This window comes from Lithobates pipiens, unplaced genomic scaffold, assembly GCF_037356315.1.
Source record: "Lithobates pipiens isolate NorthernLeopardFrog02 unplaced genomic scaffold, aLitPip1_a1.2 Scaffold_16, whole genome shotgun sequence".
NCBI lineage: Eukaryota > Metazoa > Chordata > Amphibia > Anura > Ranidae > Lithobates > Lithobates pipiens.
In genome coordinates, this window is record NW_027507748.1 from 608004738 (window position 1) to 608026500 (window position 21763).

At 41.8% G+C, this 21763-nt stretch overlaps 1 protein-coding gene across 1 annotated transcript in view; it reads right to left on the reverse strand.

Moving 5' to 3' along the window:
* SACS (sacsin molecular chaperone) overlaps positions 1-21763 on the reverse strand; it is a 144955-nt gene that overhangs the window by 77034 nt on the left and 46158 nt on the right. The window contains exon 3 of the mRNA XM_077484027.1: positions 4703-4853. Within this exon, the coding sequence (XP_077340153.1) occupies positions 4703-4853 (151 nt within the window). The remainder of the gene's footprint in view (positions 1-4702; positions 4854-21763) is intronic.

Below are 21763 nucleotides of genomic sequence, written 5' to 3' on the forward strand. Positions count from 1 at the left end.
CCATCCCCACATGCTGAGGTCCTAGGTGTAATCCTGGACGCTGAACTCTCCTTTAAGCCCTACGTCCCAATACCTGTCCAAATCTTGCCCTCTCAACCTCCAACATTTCCAAAATATGCCCCTTTCTAATCAATGACACAACAAAGCTTTAAATTCTCTCCCTGGTCATCTCTCACCTCGGTTACTGCAGCGTGAATGATGCTGCCAGTTTCATCCACCTTACCAATCGCTCCGTGTCTGCTACTCCTCTCTGTCAATCCCTCTACTGGCTCCCGCTCACCCAACAAATTCAATTCATAATACTAACAACTACTTACAAAGCCATCCACAACTCTGCCCCCAGCTACATCACTGACCTAGTCTCTAAATACCAACATAATCGTTCTCTTCATTCTTCTCAAGACCTCCTGCTCTCTAGCACCCTCATCATCACCTCCCATGCTTGTCTCTAGGGCTTTTCCAGAGCCTCGTCAATCCTATGGAACTCCTTACCCCGATCTGTCCGATAATCTCTAACTCTGTTAGCTTTTAGATGATCCCTGAAAACTCTCCTCTTCAGAGAAGCCCATCCCTCCCACACCTAACAACCGTATTTTCATTTTCTCCGTCTGATCATCCCCCACCACTTTTACCTTTTGTTCCATTTGACCCTTCCGTCTAGATTGTAAGCTCTAACAAGAAGGGCCCTCTGATCCCTCCTGTTTTGAATTGTATTGTTACTGTACTGTTTGACCCATGTTGTAAAGCGCTGTGCAAACTGTTGGCGCTATATAAATCATGTATAATAATAATACCTGAGATTAGACAGTGAAGGAGTAGAAAAAAGACTGATAAGGTAATCTCTCTCCTCAATACTCTTGCAAGCATGTTGTTAAAAAGCAGATGTAAATGAAGGATACCTGATTTGCTCAGAGTCTGAGTTCAGTAGTGGCAGGTTAAGGCCACCCATACACAGTGAGAATTTCTGTCCTGCAACCACGAGTTGAACAAATTTGAACGATTCCCCCATCAACACAAGCAGTATTGACAGGGGAATACCTCCTGCCGAGCCATTGTCTGGCAGTGAGCATCTACAATGGGAGAAGACAGTGATTACTGCTAGTGGCTATAGCAGCCGCTAGCGAAAATCATAACAGAATCCTGCAGGCCGGTTGTTCAGAGCGAGCGGTCCAGAGCGAGAAGTTAGAGTTCATTGACCGACAAAACACGTCAGTATCACATCATCACACACATGAGGCTTCCCAGTATTACAGCTCATGGGCAGTGGCGATAGATGAGAAGTGAGCTATAACCAACCGAACCTTAAGATGCCCAATACAGGGTCAGGGACGGATGAGCCAGAGCAGGTTTACAGACTATGCACAACTGAATGTGGAAGTGGTGGTGTGACGGAGGTGGTGAGATTGTGGTGTTCTACCTGACATTCGTGATTGGGAAGCCGTCTTCACATACTGCTAACAGAGCTCATATGTCTGGTTATTGAGTGCCGATTGACGCTTTGATAGAGAGTCAGAGACTTGAATAAGCAGTAAGCACCACTTCAGTAATGTACTGATCACAAGGCACTCTGAACCATCTTTCTCATTTTTGCCTGCCCTTACCTGACATGCTCCATTTCGACCAGCTCTAATGCATATTTGCAGCATTGATGGAACCATTTTGGTTGGCTAACCTCAACTCTTTATACAAACATCCACTTTGGTGAACCTGCTGCACCCGTACTTAAGCTTGGTGCCACCATCAGTGTCTTAGGAGTGTATGACAGTGTGCATCGGTGTATGCGCAGCTGTGACAATCCCGGGATAGACAACGTTGTTGATCCACATTCAGCCTGTCCATTAACGGTTCAAATTTCGGTCAGTTCCTGCTGAACAGGCCAAGATTCAAATTGTGCTTGGCCGGCCTTAGTCTCCATAACTGCAGCAATACTGTTTTTTTTTCCTTTCGTTAAAGGAGCGTTAAAGCTGAACTATAGACAAAACTTTTTTCATTTTGAAAACAGTAAGGTAAGGGTATAACTCTCCTGTCAGTTTGTTTGCCATCTGTGTCCCAATGGAGAGATTTCACTTTACTTCCTGTCTAACAGCCAAAACAGGAAGTGAGAGAAAATTCCTGCAAATTAAGGGAATTGTGCCCCTGTCCCCCAAGTTCACCAAAACTAGTGTCCCCATTAGATTTCCCCTCTATTACTTTACTAGTTTTGCCTTTAGTTATACGTACATGACATTTTAATCAGGCTTTTATGTCTGCCTATAACCCCATACCATACTTGAAATGGGGGGTGCAGCTGTCACCAGGGCAGGTAGAAAGGGAGAGCAAAAAAAAAAAACACTGTCAGAGCAAAAGGTCAATTTTGCGCCACCTTCTGAAGGCTGCCAAACCAAATCATGTATCTAATGGAGGATCTTGTACTGACGCCCAGAGATGTTGTGGCTGGATTTGTTTTCTCTGCTGGCTTTTCTCCCCTTTATTTGCACCTGGTGATCCAGCCAGTATTTTTCAAAAGACCAAGTTATCCAGCAATAGTGTCTTCTACATAGGGATCATACAGCATGCAGGCAGAGGATGAGCTGTTCTGCTATGTGGCTGCTTTATAAAGAAATTAAGGGTGCCGTTTCAGGTTCTAGTAGGTCTTCATATGCTGACAACCGCTGGGAGTGCAGGCAGAGAAAAAGATTGTCTCAGCTCCATAGAATTCAATGAGGAAGGAAAAGTCATCCATGGAACCGCACATCACACAAAACCCTCATGTACAGAAGATGGGGGGAAACATGTCAGGGTTGTTGCCTGAATGAAGTTTAGGCTGAGGCGACTTCCACTCTTTACAAGAGGGTTTTGGATTTGTGTGATGAGTGGCTCCTGGGATGTCTTTTCCTTCCTCATTGCTTTATACAGGAATCAAAACGGCAAGACTTTGCACACCTTTTGTTTTGTACCTGCAGCGTGGTAAACTAATGGTTCAGTTGGGCTTTTAGGTTGCAAACCCTGAATTCCATCTCTATGTCTCCACCAAAGCTATGACTACTTCTTAATCAAGCTGCAGGAGGCACTCGATCTCTCATGATGAAATATCTAGGACAATAAAAGAGCAAGGGCAACCTGTCTGCATGGCTGACTGAAAGCCGAATGGGATAGTGGTGACTACAAGAAGCAGGTTAGGCCAAAGGGGTAGCAGGAAAATCTCAAATTCACAAAAAAGATATTGATAAGATAGAATTAGTCGACAATCGGGCAACAAAAATGGTGAAAGGTCTGAGGAATAAAATATCAGGAGAGGCTTCAGGAACTTAGAAATATCCAGTTCTGAGGGAAGAACGGAAAGGGGGATATCGCTGAAAATATTAAATACAATAAGAGTTTAAATAAGGCTCAGAAGGGCAGTATTTTCAATATGAAGCTAAGATCAAAAACATGTGGACACAACACCAAACTAGCAGGGGGAAAGTTCAAAACGAATCTTAGCAATCATTTTTTTATTGAAAAGTAGTAATACTTGCATTGGATATCCAGCTTGGGACAAACCTAGGACTATATGCAGACAAAAAAAAAAATGTAATAAAAAAAAAAATATATAATATCAACTTCTTTGACCTCTTAACCCTTTTCTGTAACTCATCTATGTTTCTTGAAAATGAATAAAAACATCCTAACTTTACGCTAACAGCCCTAATTCAATACTGAATTATTAAAACTGATACAACAGTATTTTAAAACATAAGAAAATAATTCAATGTGGAGATGTCCATTTATGAACATTCCTAGTTGCAAGACTTACATGTTCCTCTTTAGGCCTCATGTACACTGCTGCTGCTGCTAAACAGACGTTTAGGAGCAGTTGGGCATTTTTTTTCAACTGCTCCTGAACGCTAATCTGTGTTATCTTATCTGTACATGTACACAGGGTCCTTTATAGTCATTTCTAGGCAGTTGAGTTTAGAGGCTTTTTTTGGAATGCTAAAGCCGCGTTTAGAGGCATTTCAAGCACCAAACGCGGCTAAATGCCATAACTCATGGTTAGCCGCATTTCATTTACAACAAAAGAACTTTTAACGCTTCTAAGAGAAAACACAGCAAAACACACATGTAAGCGCGGCAAAATTGATGTTTTAAGCGTGGCCTACTATCTATCAAGTTAAATCGTTTATAAGAGGTTGTAAAAACGTCCCGTGTACATGAAGCCTAAGGAACGCTTATAAACGTAAGTGTGCCTAAACTCAGGTTACAGCTTTTACATGAGTTTACAAGCAGTTACAAGCATTTGCCATTTCAAATACCTCTGAACTTCTGTCTTGAACCCATTTTATTTTTGCGGTCGAAAAAAAGTCTTTAAACTCAACTACCTAGAAATGACTAAAAACTACGCTGTGTACTGATAATATAACAGAGGAGAGTTCAGGGGCAGCTGAAAAAAAACTCCCAAACCACTCCTAAACCTCTGTTTACCAGAAGAAATGTACATGAGGCCTAACTTGGCTAACTCAACGGACTCTAGTTAGATGGCTTGTCCTGAGATACTGGGGTCTCACTGTACAGCAATCATCTTCAACATCATTTTTCAAAAAATTCCCTCTCGAGTTCAGTAAGGCCACATGAACCACGGTAACCTTTAATCCAGCACACAAACCTGCTTCAGCTGTGGAAATCATAGAACACGACTATAAATATAAAAAGTTAAAAGTTATACGATTGTTTTGCGACTCACCTTTTTGTCGTGGATCGAGAGACGCTGTTCTGAGACAGGAAAATTTGTTTCTCTGTAGATAAGCTGCTTGATGTCCCCCAAAGCTGCTGAAAGGGGCACCTCGAATGTCCTACAACCAACATAGTCATGTAGGACTGTTACCCTGACCAACCTGCCAAGGCAAACAGAGTAATTAAGTGTCATGCCATACATACAAGACCAGATTCATATTCTCTAATGAATGGAAAAGACATCTTCACAGTAAAATTATTCAAAAAGGTATAAAGGTTTGTTGAACCCAAATACACACAAACATATGAGTTAATATAGATTTTTGAATTTCTAACCTACATATGGTGTATAAAACATGGCGGCTAATATCAATGAAACCAAACAAAAAACAACAACAACCATGCACACAAAACAGACAAAAGGGTCCTGGACTTGGTGGTATGGACCTTGATGAATACTTGAATATATCTAGACGTTTTTCTGATTTTCTGAGTGAATCTAGTTACTGTAAAAGACTGATAATTAGAGAGCCAGGTGTCACCATGAGTTCAGCATATGATCATCTGCTGTCATTTCATGGAAACAGATGGAGGAGTAACTGATCCCAGAGACATCTGTCACTAGTACCATGGCCTCTACTCTGAGAGCAAACATATCCCCTATACGTGACATCCAGGAAGCATCTGATAGCAAGGGCCTCCGTGATTTCCTTTCTTCATGGGACAAACCGGTAGCCAAGTGACAGTGCTGTAAATTGCAATGTGGCGTTACATGTCCAAATCTTACCAGGTGCAGGAACTGGCTTTTCTGAGAAATCTTGTAAATTCATTCATTCCAAAAACATACTAGTACATTAACGTGTTTCTACCTGGCCTTGTAGAGCAGTTTTATCACATCCCAACCCACACATGTAAACACTGTGCATTTTGGTATAATAAAGCAGAGAGGCATTCAAAGTAGTACAGATCCTGAATTTATAGCACATGTATGCATGCAAAATCCTGTAAACACACTTAAATGCACCTAACACATGTATATACATTTAAGCGCATTAATCCCAGTGGATATAAACGTGTCTAAACAGAAGCGTTTTTTCTGACAGCAGAAATAGTGACAGTGTTCACATTCATGCGATCCAATTCAGCCAACTGCACTGCGTTTTGCAACCCTTTTTTGTGGTGTTGTTCATTTAACATTGAAAACCTCAGCAGTTTGCATGAACGAAGTGCGATTGTGATCAGGGCTGGATTAACATAGGGGCTATTGGAGCTGCAGCTCCAGGCCCCTTTCTCAAGATAGGCCCATTTGCCCTCAAAAAAGTAAAAAATAAAAATAAATAAAAAAAAAGATTGACTGAGGATTGTAGCTCGGCGACCAGGAGTCACAGAGACACATTTGGGGGGTATGTAGCTAAAGACCCACTCCAGCACTGGTTAAAATATGGGGCTGCTATCATCTATGGTTCCGGAGATATGGGGCTCCTTGCACAGCCTGTCAGAAGCTACATACAGAGCGGCCAGTTTAAATACAAGCTGGAACACTCTGCAGCAGACTGAGAGGATGAACTCACAGTGCTGATAATAATTATTTGTATATTACTTATGATAATTAACCCCTTGCCACCCAGGCCCATTCTGAGACTTCTCTCCTACATGTAAAAATCATCATTTTTTTTATGCTAGAAAATTACTCAGAACCCTCAAGCATTATATATTGAATAGAAAAATGGTGTTGCGCTCCACAAAAAATACTAAATCAATTCAATAAATAGACAAATGATGATAAATAATATCACGCAAATACAAAAGTAGCTATATGTGACTATTCAGAATCAATTTCTTCAAGTGTGCACCTTTTAAAGTGCATCAGTGCCAATCAGACAATGTTCAAACCAGTGTAATGTGAATGGTTAAATATTCCAAATAAGGATAATAAAATATTCCAAATAAAGTGCAAATAGTGAAAAATAAATAAATACTAAAATTACGGATAAGATTCAAACAATGAAAATAAATAAAAAATGCAATAAAAATCCAGGGTGTGTCTCAATCCATAAAGTGCATACAGTGAAGCAATGATAAGAAAAAGGTAAACTAAACTGTCCAGTAAAAAAATTATTTTGAAGTGTCTCTATTTATAACGTCAAAAGCAATCCATATCAAGCCATTTTTTTTAGCAGACACCCTATGGAATAAAATGGTGGTCTTTACAACTTTTTATGTTACAGGATATTTGCGCAGCAATTTTTCAAACTTTTTTTTGGAAAGAAACTGTTTCATTCATTAAAAAAAAACACAAAAGTTAGCACAATTTTTTGTTGTGTGTTTAAGCGATGCTTTAAATTTTTTTACAGGTTACATGTTTAGAGTTACAGAGGAGGTCTAGTGCTAGAATTATTGCTCTCGCTCTAATGATCGTGGCGTATGTAACCTGTGTGTATCTGGCTCTGATACTAACCAGTGTCTACCCAGGGACTGACTAGTATCTCTCCCCAGCCTGTCCCCACACACCCTCTCACCTGCTGACCTGTGAATGGGGCAATCACTCCCGCAGTGTTATTGTGTTCTGCCAGTCAATACAATGATCAGTGTTGCTAACTATAGCTGGCAGCACTGATTGTTTTGTGGAAAACCTGACAGGCTGGTTGTACTCAAGTCGGTTAATAGGTTGACTTGTGTAAAACCAGCTAGCCCATACATACATCGACTATGGCTGGTCTCTGCTTAATTGGTGTAATTTCAATCCATGTATGGCCCGCTTAACCACTACGCAGTCCCTAAACATCCTTCCACAAACCTTTACATTTTTCCTTCCCAGATCACTTCATCCTCCTCTCCTATGCATAGTGCCCACTGTCATACTCTCCACACTTCTCTCCTATACATAGTGCCCACTGTCATACTCTCCACACTTCTCTCCTATACATAGTGCTCACTGTCATACCCTCCACACTCCTCTCCTATACATAGTGCCCTCTGTCATACTCTCCACACTTCTCTCCTATACATAGTACCAACTGTCATACCCTCCACACTTCCCTCCTATACATAATGCCCACTGTCATACGCTCCACACTCCTCTCCTGTACATACTACTCACTGTCATACCCTCCATACTCCTCTCCTATACATAGTGCCCACTGTTATACTCTCCACACTTCTCTCCTATACATAGTACCCACTGTCATACCCTCCACACTTCCCTCCTATACATAATGCCCACTGTCATACGCTCCACACTCCTCTCCTGTACATACTACTCACTGTCATACCCTCCATACTCCTCTCCTATACATAGTGCCCACCGTCATACCCTCCCTCCACACTTCTCTCCTGTACATATTGCTCACTGTGATACCCTCCACATGCTTCTTTTATACATACTGCCCACTGTCATACCCTTCACACTCCTCTCATGTACATAGTGCCCACTGTTAGACCCTCCACATTCCTCTCCCTCACCTGCACATACTTCCCACTTTTATACCATCCATACTCCTCCCCTATGCCTCTTACCCACAAAAACTGTTCTTTAAAATTATACTGAATATCCTCAATGTTACCAGCTCTAGAATGGGCACACTTGTCAGTCCAACTAAAGGAAATCTCACAGTCCTCATATTTATTCTGCCCCATTATTAGTACTTATTTAATTTTGTAATTACTATTGTGATGTATAGAGGAACATACGGGATGTCAGCTACTCTAAATATAGCACTTGTAAAGAGCGTCCCTGAAAATATTGTTGAAATGTTGACAACTATGTACTTAGGCACTGCCCAAGGGCCACAGGGTCAGTAGGGGGCCCCATGAGAGGCTCCTGTGATATTAAAGCGGTAGTAAACTTTTATAACATTACTACTTTTTAGAGGCCCTGGGGTAGGTTATGCCATAATGTACAAGTATGCCCAGCATATTAGCACATTAGGGTACACTTAAATTGTCAGACTGAGCCCTCCAGTGCTGTGCTGTGATCAGTCCGGCGGGGCCCGGGCACGTCCATCTTCACCTGGACTTCTTTCTGGGTTCTGTGCCTTCGGTCACTTGCTTTGGCCAGGCTGCGTTGATGTCATTCCCACACGTGCTCATGTGCATCCTCTTTCTCTCATCCTCCCTCCCTTACCCCTCACACCTATTTTATCCCCTTTCTCTCTCTCTCATCCTCCCTCCCTTACCCCTCACACCTATTTTATCCCCTTTCTCTCTCTCTCATCCTCCCTCTCTCTCTTTAATTTAATTTGTTATAACAAAAAATTGTTTTTATTTATTTATTGTTTATAAAAGGCCCCACCAAAATCCTCAGCACCAGGCCCATGATGTTCTTAATCTGGCCCTGATTGTGATGCGGTGTGGGAAATGCACAGTAATCGCTGCAAATCCTGCACCGCATCAGCGTGAGCCTGGACTTAAAAAAATAAAAATAAATAAATGCACACTTTTTTTGCAAGTATAAAAATGTATATATTTTTTATTCAGGAGTCTGCAGAGCATTGTGCACTTGCAATCAGCAGATTGTGTGTGCAATGCCAGGCTCCTGCAGACACTCAGTACAGCTGTCTGCCTGTACCTCCCATATGGGCAGACGGTATCAATGAACTACAAGGGCCCACATCAGAACCCTCGCATTTCAGTTAGAACTACAAGCTGTCTGCCACAGTGGAAGAGGGGACTTGTAGTTCATTCAATTACAGAACTCTGTGAATGAATGACGCGGCTGTGTTGGCAAAGCCCTACACAGCCACGCTTTTTTTCAATTGTTACAGCAGACATGGGAGAAAGTCTCCCACCTGCTGATTGGAAAGTGCGGGCAGGTGCTTTTTAGTAAAATGTTATAAGACATGACATGACATGTTACAAAAGGTGAACATATCCTTTAAACTGTCGGCAGGATGACCACAAGTGAGGGAAAATCTTCAACAGGGAAATAGAAAATGATGAAAGGCCTACTTTGCCACAAAAAAAATAAAAAAATAAAAATAAACTTATTGCTGTCTATGTTGCAGTTTTCCTGGCCTCCTGTTATACACAGCCTGCTGGATAATCCTGCTCAACTGGTATCCCACAACTACCCCCAGAAGTCTCCAGATGGCATAGGTATAAGCAAGTCTCAGCAGTCCAGAAGCATCACTACCCATCTGGCGAAACCCTTCACATGATCACATGTACTGTACCAAGGGGAAAAAAAAACTCTCTAGCAATACAAACCAAACTGAGCATGTGCAGCCTGACTCCTAATGCTCTGTTCTATCAGTAGATGGGTTGGGGTCAGTTAAAGAAGAGGAGGCCCTTTTATACACAATGCAGAGGATCAACCCCTTAGGTTCCACAGTGAGTATAACAAGCATGCTTTAGCGCATATTAGGGTTGCACTGATACCAATACTAGTATCTTGCCGATACCAAGCATTTGTCTGAGTACTTGTACTTGGGCAAATGCTTTGATGCTTAATCCGATACCTGGACAGTCAGGGACGATCAGTGTGGTGCTGGGGAGGAGTTACAATCACTGATCTCCCTGTATAGATTTCAATAAAGCAGCTGACAGCCGCTTCTCCTCCTCTTACCCCGCCCACCCTGTGGCTTTCAGCTGCTTTATTGAAATCTATACAGGGAGATCAGAGATTTTAACTCACCCCCAGTACCCTACCGATTGCCCCTGACTGTCCCCCACATTCTCCTCCAATCCCCCTCAATGCTCCTTGGTCCCCTTCCATCCTCAATCTGTCAGGATGGAGAGCGGAGGAAGGAGCCGGTAGATGTGTAATTTACTGGCTCCTTCATTTTCCGAATGAACAGTGATCACTGATCTCTATTCATTCATAACTGTCACTGATCATCATAAACTATGTTTACAATGCTTAAGTTTATGAATGGAGAGGAGCCGCTGTCTCCTGTCCATTCATCTTCAGTGCAGCTGAGGCTTCTGAGAAAAGGACTGAGGAATCTGTGTCCTCAGACCCTTTCCCTGTCTCAAAAGAGAGATGTCAGGGATTTAAGACCCCCGATATCTCACCAAAGCCACCCCCCAACAGGGCAAACAAAAAAAAAAGGAATTGTAATACATAAATATTGAAAAGGTTAAAATTGTAAAAATAATAAAAAAAATAAAAAAAATAAAAAAACACTGACAACGTCCACATCCCCCTTCCCCCAAAGAAAGCTATGTAAGAAATAAAAAATAAATAAATATTGACACAGTCCACACATCATCAGTGCTGCATATTAGTGCCACTGTCACATGACATTAAAAAAAAGTAGTGCAGGAACCTTTTTTAGGTTGCTGCAACTTTAAGTCGCATAAATTTGAACGGCTACCACTGAAATAAATTGGCTCTGACTTGTCATGCGACTTTAGGTAACCAAGTGCACACAAGTGTGAATGGAGCCTTAATCATTTTTTGCATCTGTATTTATTTTAATTCAACTAGTTTACAGTAGAACTGAAGGCAAAACTTTTTTTCCATCTTGGATAGCGTAAGGGAAGGTTATAACCCGTCAGTTTTTTTTTTTTATTGCCATCTGTATCCCGTTGGGGAGATTTTCTTTCACTTCCAGTTCCATCGCCAGAACAGGAAGTGAGAGTTAAGAAATGTCAGCTTACATATTTTCTCATTCCAGGTTTCCTTGAAAACTCAGAAGGCAGTATCTCAGCATGGAATTGGCTGCGGAGTCTATGAGGGAAGGCACTGCAGCCTGAGGCCATACTGGCATCCATCTGTGACCAGTCATGGTGCCCAGCTCATGTCACATACACTCAGTGTTCCCTTTATGCATTGTTTTGTTAGAGAACTTCTAATGTTCATCAGAAGACAATGAGGAGGACATTAAATCATCAATCGCTCTGTCCACGTTTTTGTGTATGGTTTGTGATGTGTAACTCACATACAGGACTGGGAAGGATGCCAGGAAGAATAAAGTAGGTATTTTCCATCACCATTAAAATGGTTACTCTCAGAGCCCTATGTGGTTTTACACACTAGTGAAGTCATTTCACTATACATGAGTCAGTAGAGTGTGCCGAGATTGCTCATTAATTACTCCATGGCCAGGGATGAGTCAGTCAGCGGCAGCCTGGCATATGTTAACATTTAAATCTCATTCAGCTCTGAAGTGCTCTGCTCAGTTCCAGCTAGACTGGAAGTTCCGTTAGTAACTACTATTACTTAAAGTGGAACTCTACAAGGAAACTTGTACACTGACTCGGCTGTGGACAAATGCTACTTGTACTTCCAGCACTGTGGGTATGTATGAAAGCTGAGGCTCTCATTCGGGGAAGAGATCCTGTTTATGTCCTTCTCTTCTCCCCGATCCATTCATAAAAGACCTTGTATTCTGCTTACAGATTACAAGCATGATGGACAGCCTTGCATCCCACGTGGGTGCCTCTGCAAAGATACAGCTTCCTTCACCCTGGAACTAGGTATTATAGCTTAGAAATGCACCCAAGAACTAGATGACACTAGCTATCATACAGTGAAAGGATCCTGTCATTAACCCATCCTTTCCTCTCCCCTTGTCCATTCCCTGCACACCTTGTATTCTGTGAACAGAATAAAAGCCTCAGCTTCAGTTCAGAAGACACAACTCACTTGTTTCTACAGCCCAACTCAAGTACAGTAAAACCTTGGTTTGAGAGCGTTTACAGTACAGTGCCTTGCAAAAGTATTCACTCCCCTTGGCTTTTTACCTTTTTTGTTACATTACAGCCATTAGTTAATTTTTGTTTTTATCTGAATTATATGTGATGGATCAGAACTGAATAGGCTAAATTGGTGAAGTAAAATTAGAAAAATATATACATAAAACTATTTTTAAGAAATTAAAAACTGATAATTGGCATGTGCGTATATATTCACCCCCTATGTTATGGAGCCCATAAAAAGCTCTGGTGCAACCAATCACCCTCAGAGGTCACATAATTAGTGAAATGATGTCCACCTGTGTGCAATCTGTCATTACATATACTCACCTTTTTGAAAGGTTGCAACACCTAAGCAAGAAGCACCAATAACCAAACACTGCCATGAAGACCAAGGAACTCTCCAAACCGTAAGAGAAAATGTTGTTGAGAAGTACAAGTCAGGGTTAGGTTATAAAAAAATATCCAAATCTTTGATGATTCCTAGGAGCACCATCAAATTTATCAAAATTTATCATAACCAAATGGAAAGAACATGGCACAACAGCAAACCTGCCAAGAGACGGCCGCACACCAAAACTCACGGAACGGGCAAGGAGGGCATTAATCAGAGGCAGCACAGAGACCTAAGGTAACCCTGGAGGAGCTGCAGAGTTCCACAGCATTGACTGGATTATAAGTCATACGTTCCATAGAGTTGGGCTTTATGGCAGAGTGGCCAGAAGAAAGCCATTACTTTCAGCAAAACACAAAATGGTACATTTTGAGTTTAAAAAAGGCATGTGGGAGACTCCCAAAATGTATGGAGGAAGGTGCTCTGGTCTGATGAGACAAACATTTTACTTTTTGGCCATCAAAGAAAATGCTATGCCTGGCGCAAACCCAAGATATCACATCACCCAAAGAACACCACCCCAACAGTGAAACATGGTGGTGGCAGCATCATGCTGTGGGGATGTTTTTCAGCATTCGGGATTGGCAAACTGGTCAGAGTTGAGGGAAATATGGATGGTGCTAAATACAGGGATATCCTTGAGCACAACCTGTACCACTCTGTGTGTGATTTGAGGCTAGGACGGAGCTTCACCTTCCAGCAGGACAATGAACTCAAACACACTGCTAAAGCAACACTTGAGTAGTTTAAGGGGAAACATATAAATGTGTTGGAATGGCCTAGTCAAAGCCCAGACCTCAATCCAATAGAAAACCTGTGGTCAGACTTAAAGATTGCTGTTCACAGTGCAAACCATCCAACTTGACTAAGTTGGAGCAGTTTTGAAAGGAGGAATGGGAAAAAATCCCAGTGGTAAGATGGCAAGCTCATAGAGACTTATTCAAAGCGACTTGGAGCTGTAATAGCCGCAAAAGGTGGCTCTACAAAGTATTGACTTGGGGGGGGGGGGGGTGAATAGTTATATCCCAAAGAGTGATCTACTGGGTCACTAGTTATATGGCTATGTAAGGCAGATTTGCTAGATGGGGTATGTAGTAGTGAAAATTCACAGTGGTAAGATTATCCTTACAGTGTTCCTTCTATATAAAAAAAAAAAAAAAAAAAAAAAAGAAGAGATAGCGGCTCCCATGGTGTAGTACCAAAAATGTTTAAGAACAATATAAAAAATGATAAAATCAAATCCATATAGCATGGATGTTCCTAGCATAAAACAAACCACTGGAAGTGGATAACAAAAGATAACCGAGCTGGAGTCGTCTCCACCTCAGACGTCCATGACGAAATGCATAAGGCGGAGCTACGCACACTACGTCATTTACGGGAACTAGAGCCGTTGGGTGGAACGCAGCTGGAGCGCATTCTGCGAAACCCCGGCTCTGGTATCTTTTGTTATCCACAAGCCAGTGGTTTGTTTCATGCTAGGAACAGCCATGTTGTATGGATTTGATTATTTTTTTTTTTTATATTGTCCTTAAACTTTTAATAAATGTAACATTTTTGGTACTACACCATGGGAGCCACTATCTCTTTTTTAAGAGGAACACACCTGTGTGTATTTGCAACTGCCTGGAGATCAAGGGACACCCAAGAGCCTGCAGAGGATGAGACCTGGAAAAATCGGATAAGAGTGTGGATCTACATGCGTATCATCCCTGCAGAGGTTAAAGAAGCTGGTGAGTGGGGACCTATGAGGGGGCGCACGCAAGTCACCTGCAAAGAACTGCAAGCACTAAAGTCACCTGCAATATACTTTTTTTTGCGTATATATCTTTTTGTAACAAATCTCTTTGTGCAATTTTTGATGCACTTTTATATGCCACTTGTTGGCGCTTGGACAATTTTTAATAACATCACGTGGATTGCTTATTGGGTATATATCTTTCTCACACATGAATAAGATTTGGACTTACCATTTCACTACATTTATTTGTTTTTACTTTTTTCACTGTTTAAACATACATATTTGTCTTGGGGGAGGGGATCTCCCGATATCACTTCACTTGATTGGTTTATGCTCCCCATTCAGTCTAAGCACTGCAGACTCACCTTCTTCTGTATTAATATAAGATCTGTCCTCACACAGGTGGATCTTATACTATCCTACCCTTAAACACAGGTCATGGCAAGGGTACTAGCGGATAAAATTACCACTGTGAATTTTCACTACTACATACCCCATCTAGTAAATCTGCCTTACATAGCCATATAACTAGTGACCCGGTAGATCACTCTTTGGGATATAGGTAGCGCCATTGACCCCATTCTGTTTTTTCTTTTTCAGTTATGCACATTGACTTTTTCTGTTATTTCTTTCCTATTTGTTGTTTGCTTCACAATAAAAAAAAATAAAAAATCTTCAAAGTTGTGGGCATGTTCTGTAAATGAAATGATGCAAATCCTCAAACAATCCATGTTAATTCCAGGTTGTGAGGCAACTAAACATGAAAAATGCCAAGGTGGGGGTGAATACTTTTGCAAGGCACTGTAGTTACATAGTAAGGTTGAAAAAAGACAAGTCCATCTGGTTCAACCCTAAAAAATAAAAAAATAAAATAATAAACAAAAAAAATACACTCCCATATACCCAATCCTATACCCACAGTTGATCCAGAGGAAGGCGAAAAACCCCAGCAGAGCATGATCCAATTTGCTACAGCAGGGGTAAAAAAAAAAATCCATCCTGATCCCCAGAGAGGCAATCAGATTTTCCCTATAAAATGTCAGTACCCAGTTATATTATGTACATTTAGGAAAGAATCCAGGCCTTTCTTAAAGCAATCTACTGAGCTGGTCAGAACCACCACTGGAGGGAGTCTATTCCACATTTTCACAGCTCTCACTGTAAAGAAACCTCTTTTGATTTGCTATACAAGCGATGTCTTGATATAAGAGTAGCATAAAGTCACAACGGAGTATAAAAAGAAGAGAGGTGCCTCTAAGTGTAGCAATATGGTTACATTTAATGAAGGTACAACATTTAGCAACTCACATGGTTGAGGATTAAAAGAAGCACATCTAAGTACGCAGATATTCGGTGTAAAGCTGTCCACATAGACCATCTTCCGCACCGCCATCAACCTCATCCCTCCCATGCTGCGCTCCATGAGCCCTTCAAGTCTCACTTTCAGATCGCTCTACTGCAGGGTAGTCTTCCTGGGCACGGTTGAAGACTGACAGCGGTGAGCGCCGACGGTGGACAGCTTTACTGAGGATGCCTGCATACTTAGATGTGTCTATTTTAATCATCAACCATGTGAGTTGCTAAATGTTTTCCCTTCATTAAACGTAACCATATTGCTACACTTAGAGGCCCCTCTTCTCTTTTAGGCCCCTTTCACACGGACGATCCGTTCAGGTCTGCCTGTCAGTTTTTCAGGCGGACCTGAACGGATGCTCCATAGAAGTCTATGGAGCGTCTGATGTCAGCGGTGACAAGTCCGCTGACATCCGACACGCTCCGATCTGAAAAAGTGTGACGGGTTCGTCATCAGATTGGGTGACGATGGACACTGCGGTCTGTCGTCACCCGATCTCCCATAGGGGAGAGTGGCGCTGTGACAGGTCCATCCCTGCGCAGTGTGCAGAGACCGACCTGTCATCTTCCTGCTTAGCGGAGATCGCTCCGACAATCCCCACTGAGCAGGCGGATCAGCACTGATCCGCCCCCTGTGAAAGGACCCTTATACTCTGTAGCTCCTGCTGGATTTCACTTCTAATCCCCTTGTGGATGGCCATTTGTGGATGGACATTTTATGGTTACACAACCTATCACATTGCTATAATATTTTTATATGGACTATAAACTGAAGGATGGTTGTGGAATGAATCATCTGAGTTTACATTATTTCTTATAGGAAAATTCGCTTTGATATGCGAGTGCTTTGAAATACAAGCATGCTTCTGGAATGAATTATACTCACAATCAGAGGTTTTACTGTATAGTGTGACTTCATGGCAGATCTATCTTAGAACATAAATGCTGCCTTATATGGCATCTCCTCTGCATTACCACAAAGGGAAGGTTGATTCAAAAAATCATTGAAAAGCATTGAATAAAACGATGTTTTGATTGTAAACAGGACTTACATGTTTATTCAATAATGAAGTACAAAGCCAAATGACTGCAATGAAGCACACCAATAACCAGATTTAAAGCTCAATTGAAGGAAAACATTTTTACTTGTTATGCAGTCAAGATAAAGAACAACCACAAAATATGGAATTATTGTAAACGCTGATCCTGGAGAGCCAGATCACTGCTCACAAAACGCAGGGGACTCCAGTGGTCCAACACTTCCCTTCTGCAGTGCTCCAATCTCAGGGAGTCTAATGCCGTGTACACACGATCGGACTATGGTCCGCCAGACAATTAGATCGTGTGTGGGCTCCAGCGGACTTTTTCTTCCCAAAAGTTTGGCGGACTTAGAAATAAGACTTGCTTTCGTCTTTGCATTCATCTGTGTGCTAGTCCGGCGGACTAAAACCAACGCTAGGGCAGCTATTGTCTACTGGCAATGAACTACCTCATTCTACGTCATCACGTTCGAATCCGCCGGACTTTTGGAGTGATTGTGTGTGGCCACTGGCCAAGTCCGTTCGCTTGAAAGTCCGGCGGACCTCAGCTGCAAAGTCCATCGGATTGTCTGCCGGATAGTCCGATCGTGTGAATGCGACATAAGTGTTGGTAACTGGAGCACAGTGAAGGAGGTGTGTGTTTCACTAGTAGAACTACAGTAAAACAGGGACCAGACTGGTCTCTATATGCAGCTGCTCTTATCAATTGCTTATTTTGTTCTGTGTAGTGTATAAAGCCTACAATCAATGGGGCTCGTTTGGGAATAATCATCTAGGGCAGTGGTCTGCCAACGGCCAATACCAATGATGGGGCATTGTTTGATCCGACTGATGCCAGGACAATTTTCTTCTCTCACTGGTCACAGTCCAGCTCCCCTAAAGTATGAAGGGAGTCAAGTGGCCACTTGTTTAGAATGTTTGGAGAATGCTGGTCTAGGGACACGGTTATAGCAAGAGTCGGGACCTAAAGTAAAATGATAACTAAAACATCATACTTATGAGTACTGAGTATAGCACATATTCCACAAAAAGAAAGTGATTGCTAAGCATTCTTGTAGATAATGCCATTGAGACACTCTGCCCCAGGCCTGCATTTATTGCTGACACCTGCCCACTGTGGAGAGCACAATATACTATCTCTGTATAGTTCTTCAGAGTGTGCTTCTACATGCAGGGTAGCCCTGGGTCACATACACAGAAACAGGTAAAAATTCACGGCTATCTATGTAAACTGGGCCTGTAATTTATTGCACTCTATGAACATTATGGCTGAATATTGGTTCATCCAGAGTTCAATAAAAACTACTGAAAGAAATAGCGAAGTTTATTTACTAAAGGCAAATTAACTGTGCACTGAAAGAGCACTTGGAAGTACAGTCGCTGTAGAACCTGCAAGGAAAATAAAAAAAACAGCATTTTTGCTTGTACACGATTGGATGATAAAATCAGCAGAGCTTCCCCTCATTTCATATCTTCCACTCAGATTTACAGCAACTGCACTTCCAAGTGCACTTGTAGTGCAGAGTGGATTTGCATTTAGTAAATCAACACCAATGTCCGTAAAAAGAAAAGTTATAAGGCCTCACACACACGGACGTAAGATTTTACGCATTAAAATATACTGGATTTTTTTCTGCCAGAACTTGGAAAAAAAAAAAACATGTATGGCTGCTTAGTATAAATGCATTCCACTGGCAGGAATATTGATTCTGGCCACTGGAATACATTTACGCTCACATTTATGTGCATTTATGCACGTACACAAGTAACTTATGCCCATAAACTCCTCTCAGAACACGCATGTGACGCGTTTTTTTTTTCCTGCCTGTAAACATGCAACTACGTCTGTAAATGCCTATGTGTGCGTGGCTACATAGGCTAACAGAGGTGCGTTTACAGCCTTAAAAAATAAAAACACACCGATTGCTGGTATAAGCAGCATTTTTTAACCGCTTTGTACATGACCCTTAATAGTTGATATATAGCTCTGCACAGGCTTTATAAACTGCTGTTGATGAAGACATTCCTTCCAATATATATATATATATATATATATATATATATATATATATATATATATATATATATATTCTTAAATAAACAAAATATAAATAAAAATCAAAAACTAATAAAATAATTGCATATGTGAATAATGGCAGAAAACCCAAATGGCAAAGTCCAGTTTCCACTGCCAGGGGGTGCTGCCTTTAAACTTGACATACCAAGATAAAACTGCCACAGGCCAGAATTTCCGAAGTACCTGGTTCCATTGGACCTGGTTTACCTGCTCCCGGGACTAGAATGCCCTACTTGCAGGTGACATGTAAAACTGCCCCCCCCCAGACTCTACAACTTTCCTTCATTCAAGACTTTGCCGTGGTAGCTCTGGGTTCCTTCCCCATGTCTCCTTGAGTGTTGGTACGATATATACGTCAGAGTGTTTGGCATTGGGCCAACTACAGGCCTACACAGTTTACACACCCCAATTCACAAAATTGCACTTGCATTAAAGTACAACAACAAAAAAAAGTTTTGTCTCTTAACCACTTTCAGACCGGACCAATTTGCTGGTCAAAGACCAGACCACTTTTTGCGATTCGGCACTGCATCGCTTTAACTGACAATTGCGCGGTCGTGCGACGTGGCTCCCAAACAAAATTGACGTCCTTTTTTTCCCACAAATAGAGCTTTCTTTTGGTGGTATTTGATCACCCCTGCGGTTTTTATTTTTTGCGCTATAAACAAAAATAGAGCGACAATTTTGAAAAAAACGCATTATTTTTTACTTTTTGTTATAATAAATATCCCCCAAAAATATATAAAAAAACATTTTTTTCCCTCAGTTTAGGCCGATACGTATTCTTCTACATATTTTTGGTAAAAAAAAATCGCAATAAGCGATTATTGATTGGTTTGCGCAAAAGTTATAGCGTTTACAAAATAGGGATAGTTTTATAGCATTTTTATTAATAATTTTTTATTATTATTTTTTTTACTAGTAATGGCGGCGATCTGCGATTTTTATTGTGACTGCGACATTGTGGGGGACCCATCGGACATTTTTGACACATTTTTGGGACCATTGTCATTTATACAGTAATCACTGCTATATAAATGCAGTGATTCCTGTGTAAATGACACTGGCAGTGAAAGGGTTAACCAGTGGGTGGCAGTGTAGGGGTTAAGTGTTCCTAGGGGTGTGTTACTAACTGTGGGGGGGTTGGGCTTTGATTTAGTGTACACTGATCTCTGCTCCAATCACATGGAGCAGAGATCAGCGTCACTAGTTGCTAGGCAGAATGGAAAAATGTTGTTTATACAGCATTTCCTCCATTCGGCCGCTCCGTGAGACGATCGCGGGGATGCCCGCGGCGATCGAGTCCGCGGGTCCCGCGACCGGACTCACGGGGGTCCCGACCAGCGCGGGAGCGCGCCGCCGGCGGCGCGCTCCCGATGGCAGGGCGGCATCTAATATTGGACGTACATGTACGCCAATATGCCTGCCCGTGCCATTCTGTCGACGTACATCGTCGTGCGCTGGTCGGGAAGTGGTTAATTAGTATTGGATGGACTCAAATTGCACTGCAAAGAATCGCATGTGATTTGAACAGGAATGCGGTGCCATTCTTGTCGAAATCACATGCGGTTTCCCCCACCGCTCCTGTGTGAACCCAGGCTTGTCATAGTGACTTCAAACTGTTCACATAGGAGCGGTACAAAAACTGCATGCGTTTTGTACAGGAATCGCACCGCATTCCTGTTCAAATCACATGCAATTCTTTGCAGTGTGATTTGAGCCCATTCATTTTGTACGAGTTCAAATTGAACCACGAAGGTATCCCATAATCAGTATCAGCGAGCACGTGAGCACAAGTATATGTACTTGTACTCACCGATAAAAAAACAAACAAAAAAAACAGTATTGGTGTAATCCCACTGTTTACCATTATCATTGAAAGTAAAAGAAAAGCCCAAATTTTGGGTTCTCCCCAGAAAAGTAACAGAGGGGAAACCTTCTTATGTGGACACTAGTACTGGTGATCTGGGGGTCCCCAAGAGACTCCCTAATCTGCAGGGATTTCCTCTCACTTCCTGGTTTGGCTATGGGACAGGAAGTGATTGGAAATCTCCCCAATCGGACACAGATGGCAAAAAATAAACTGACAGGGGTTGTGACCCTCTATCCAAAATGAAACTGGTCTTTATTACAGGAAGCTCTGCACAGGGAAACACTTCTCATTGGACTACTGTACAGATCTGCAGGAAATACACAAAGCCCTTCAGAATACAAAAATATACTTCGACAATATGTGCTGATCCTGGAGTTTATCATTACTGTACTTAGATAATAATGACCTTGCTGAACACAGTTCATATTCTGTACAGGTCAATGTGTAAGGGAATGTTTGAGGGGGAAGTGATCAAGTCACAGCAAGTCACTGATAGACTCTCATGTCTCTGGTTACCAAGGACTGCCTTTAGCCACAGCAAGGGTATCCTACCCAAAATAAATGACAATATACACTCACTGGCCACTTTATTAGGTACACCTGTTCAATTGCTTGGTAACACAAATTGCTAATCAGCAGCAACTCAATGCATTTAGGCATCTAGACATGGTGAAAATGACTTACTGAAGTTCAAACCGAGCATCAGAATGGGGATTTAAGGGACTTTGAACGTGGCAAGGTTGTTGGTGCCAGACGGGCTGGTCTGAGTATTTCAAAAACTGCTGATCTACTGGGATTTTCACGCACAACCATCTCTAGGATTTACAGAGAATGGACTGAAAAAGGGACAATATCCAGTGAGCGGCAGTTATATGGACAAAGATGTATTGATGATGGTAAGTGGTTAAGGGGAATGGTCAGACTCGAGATGATAGAAAAGGCAACTGTAACTCAA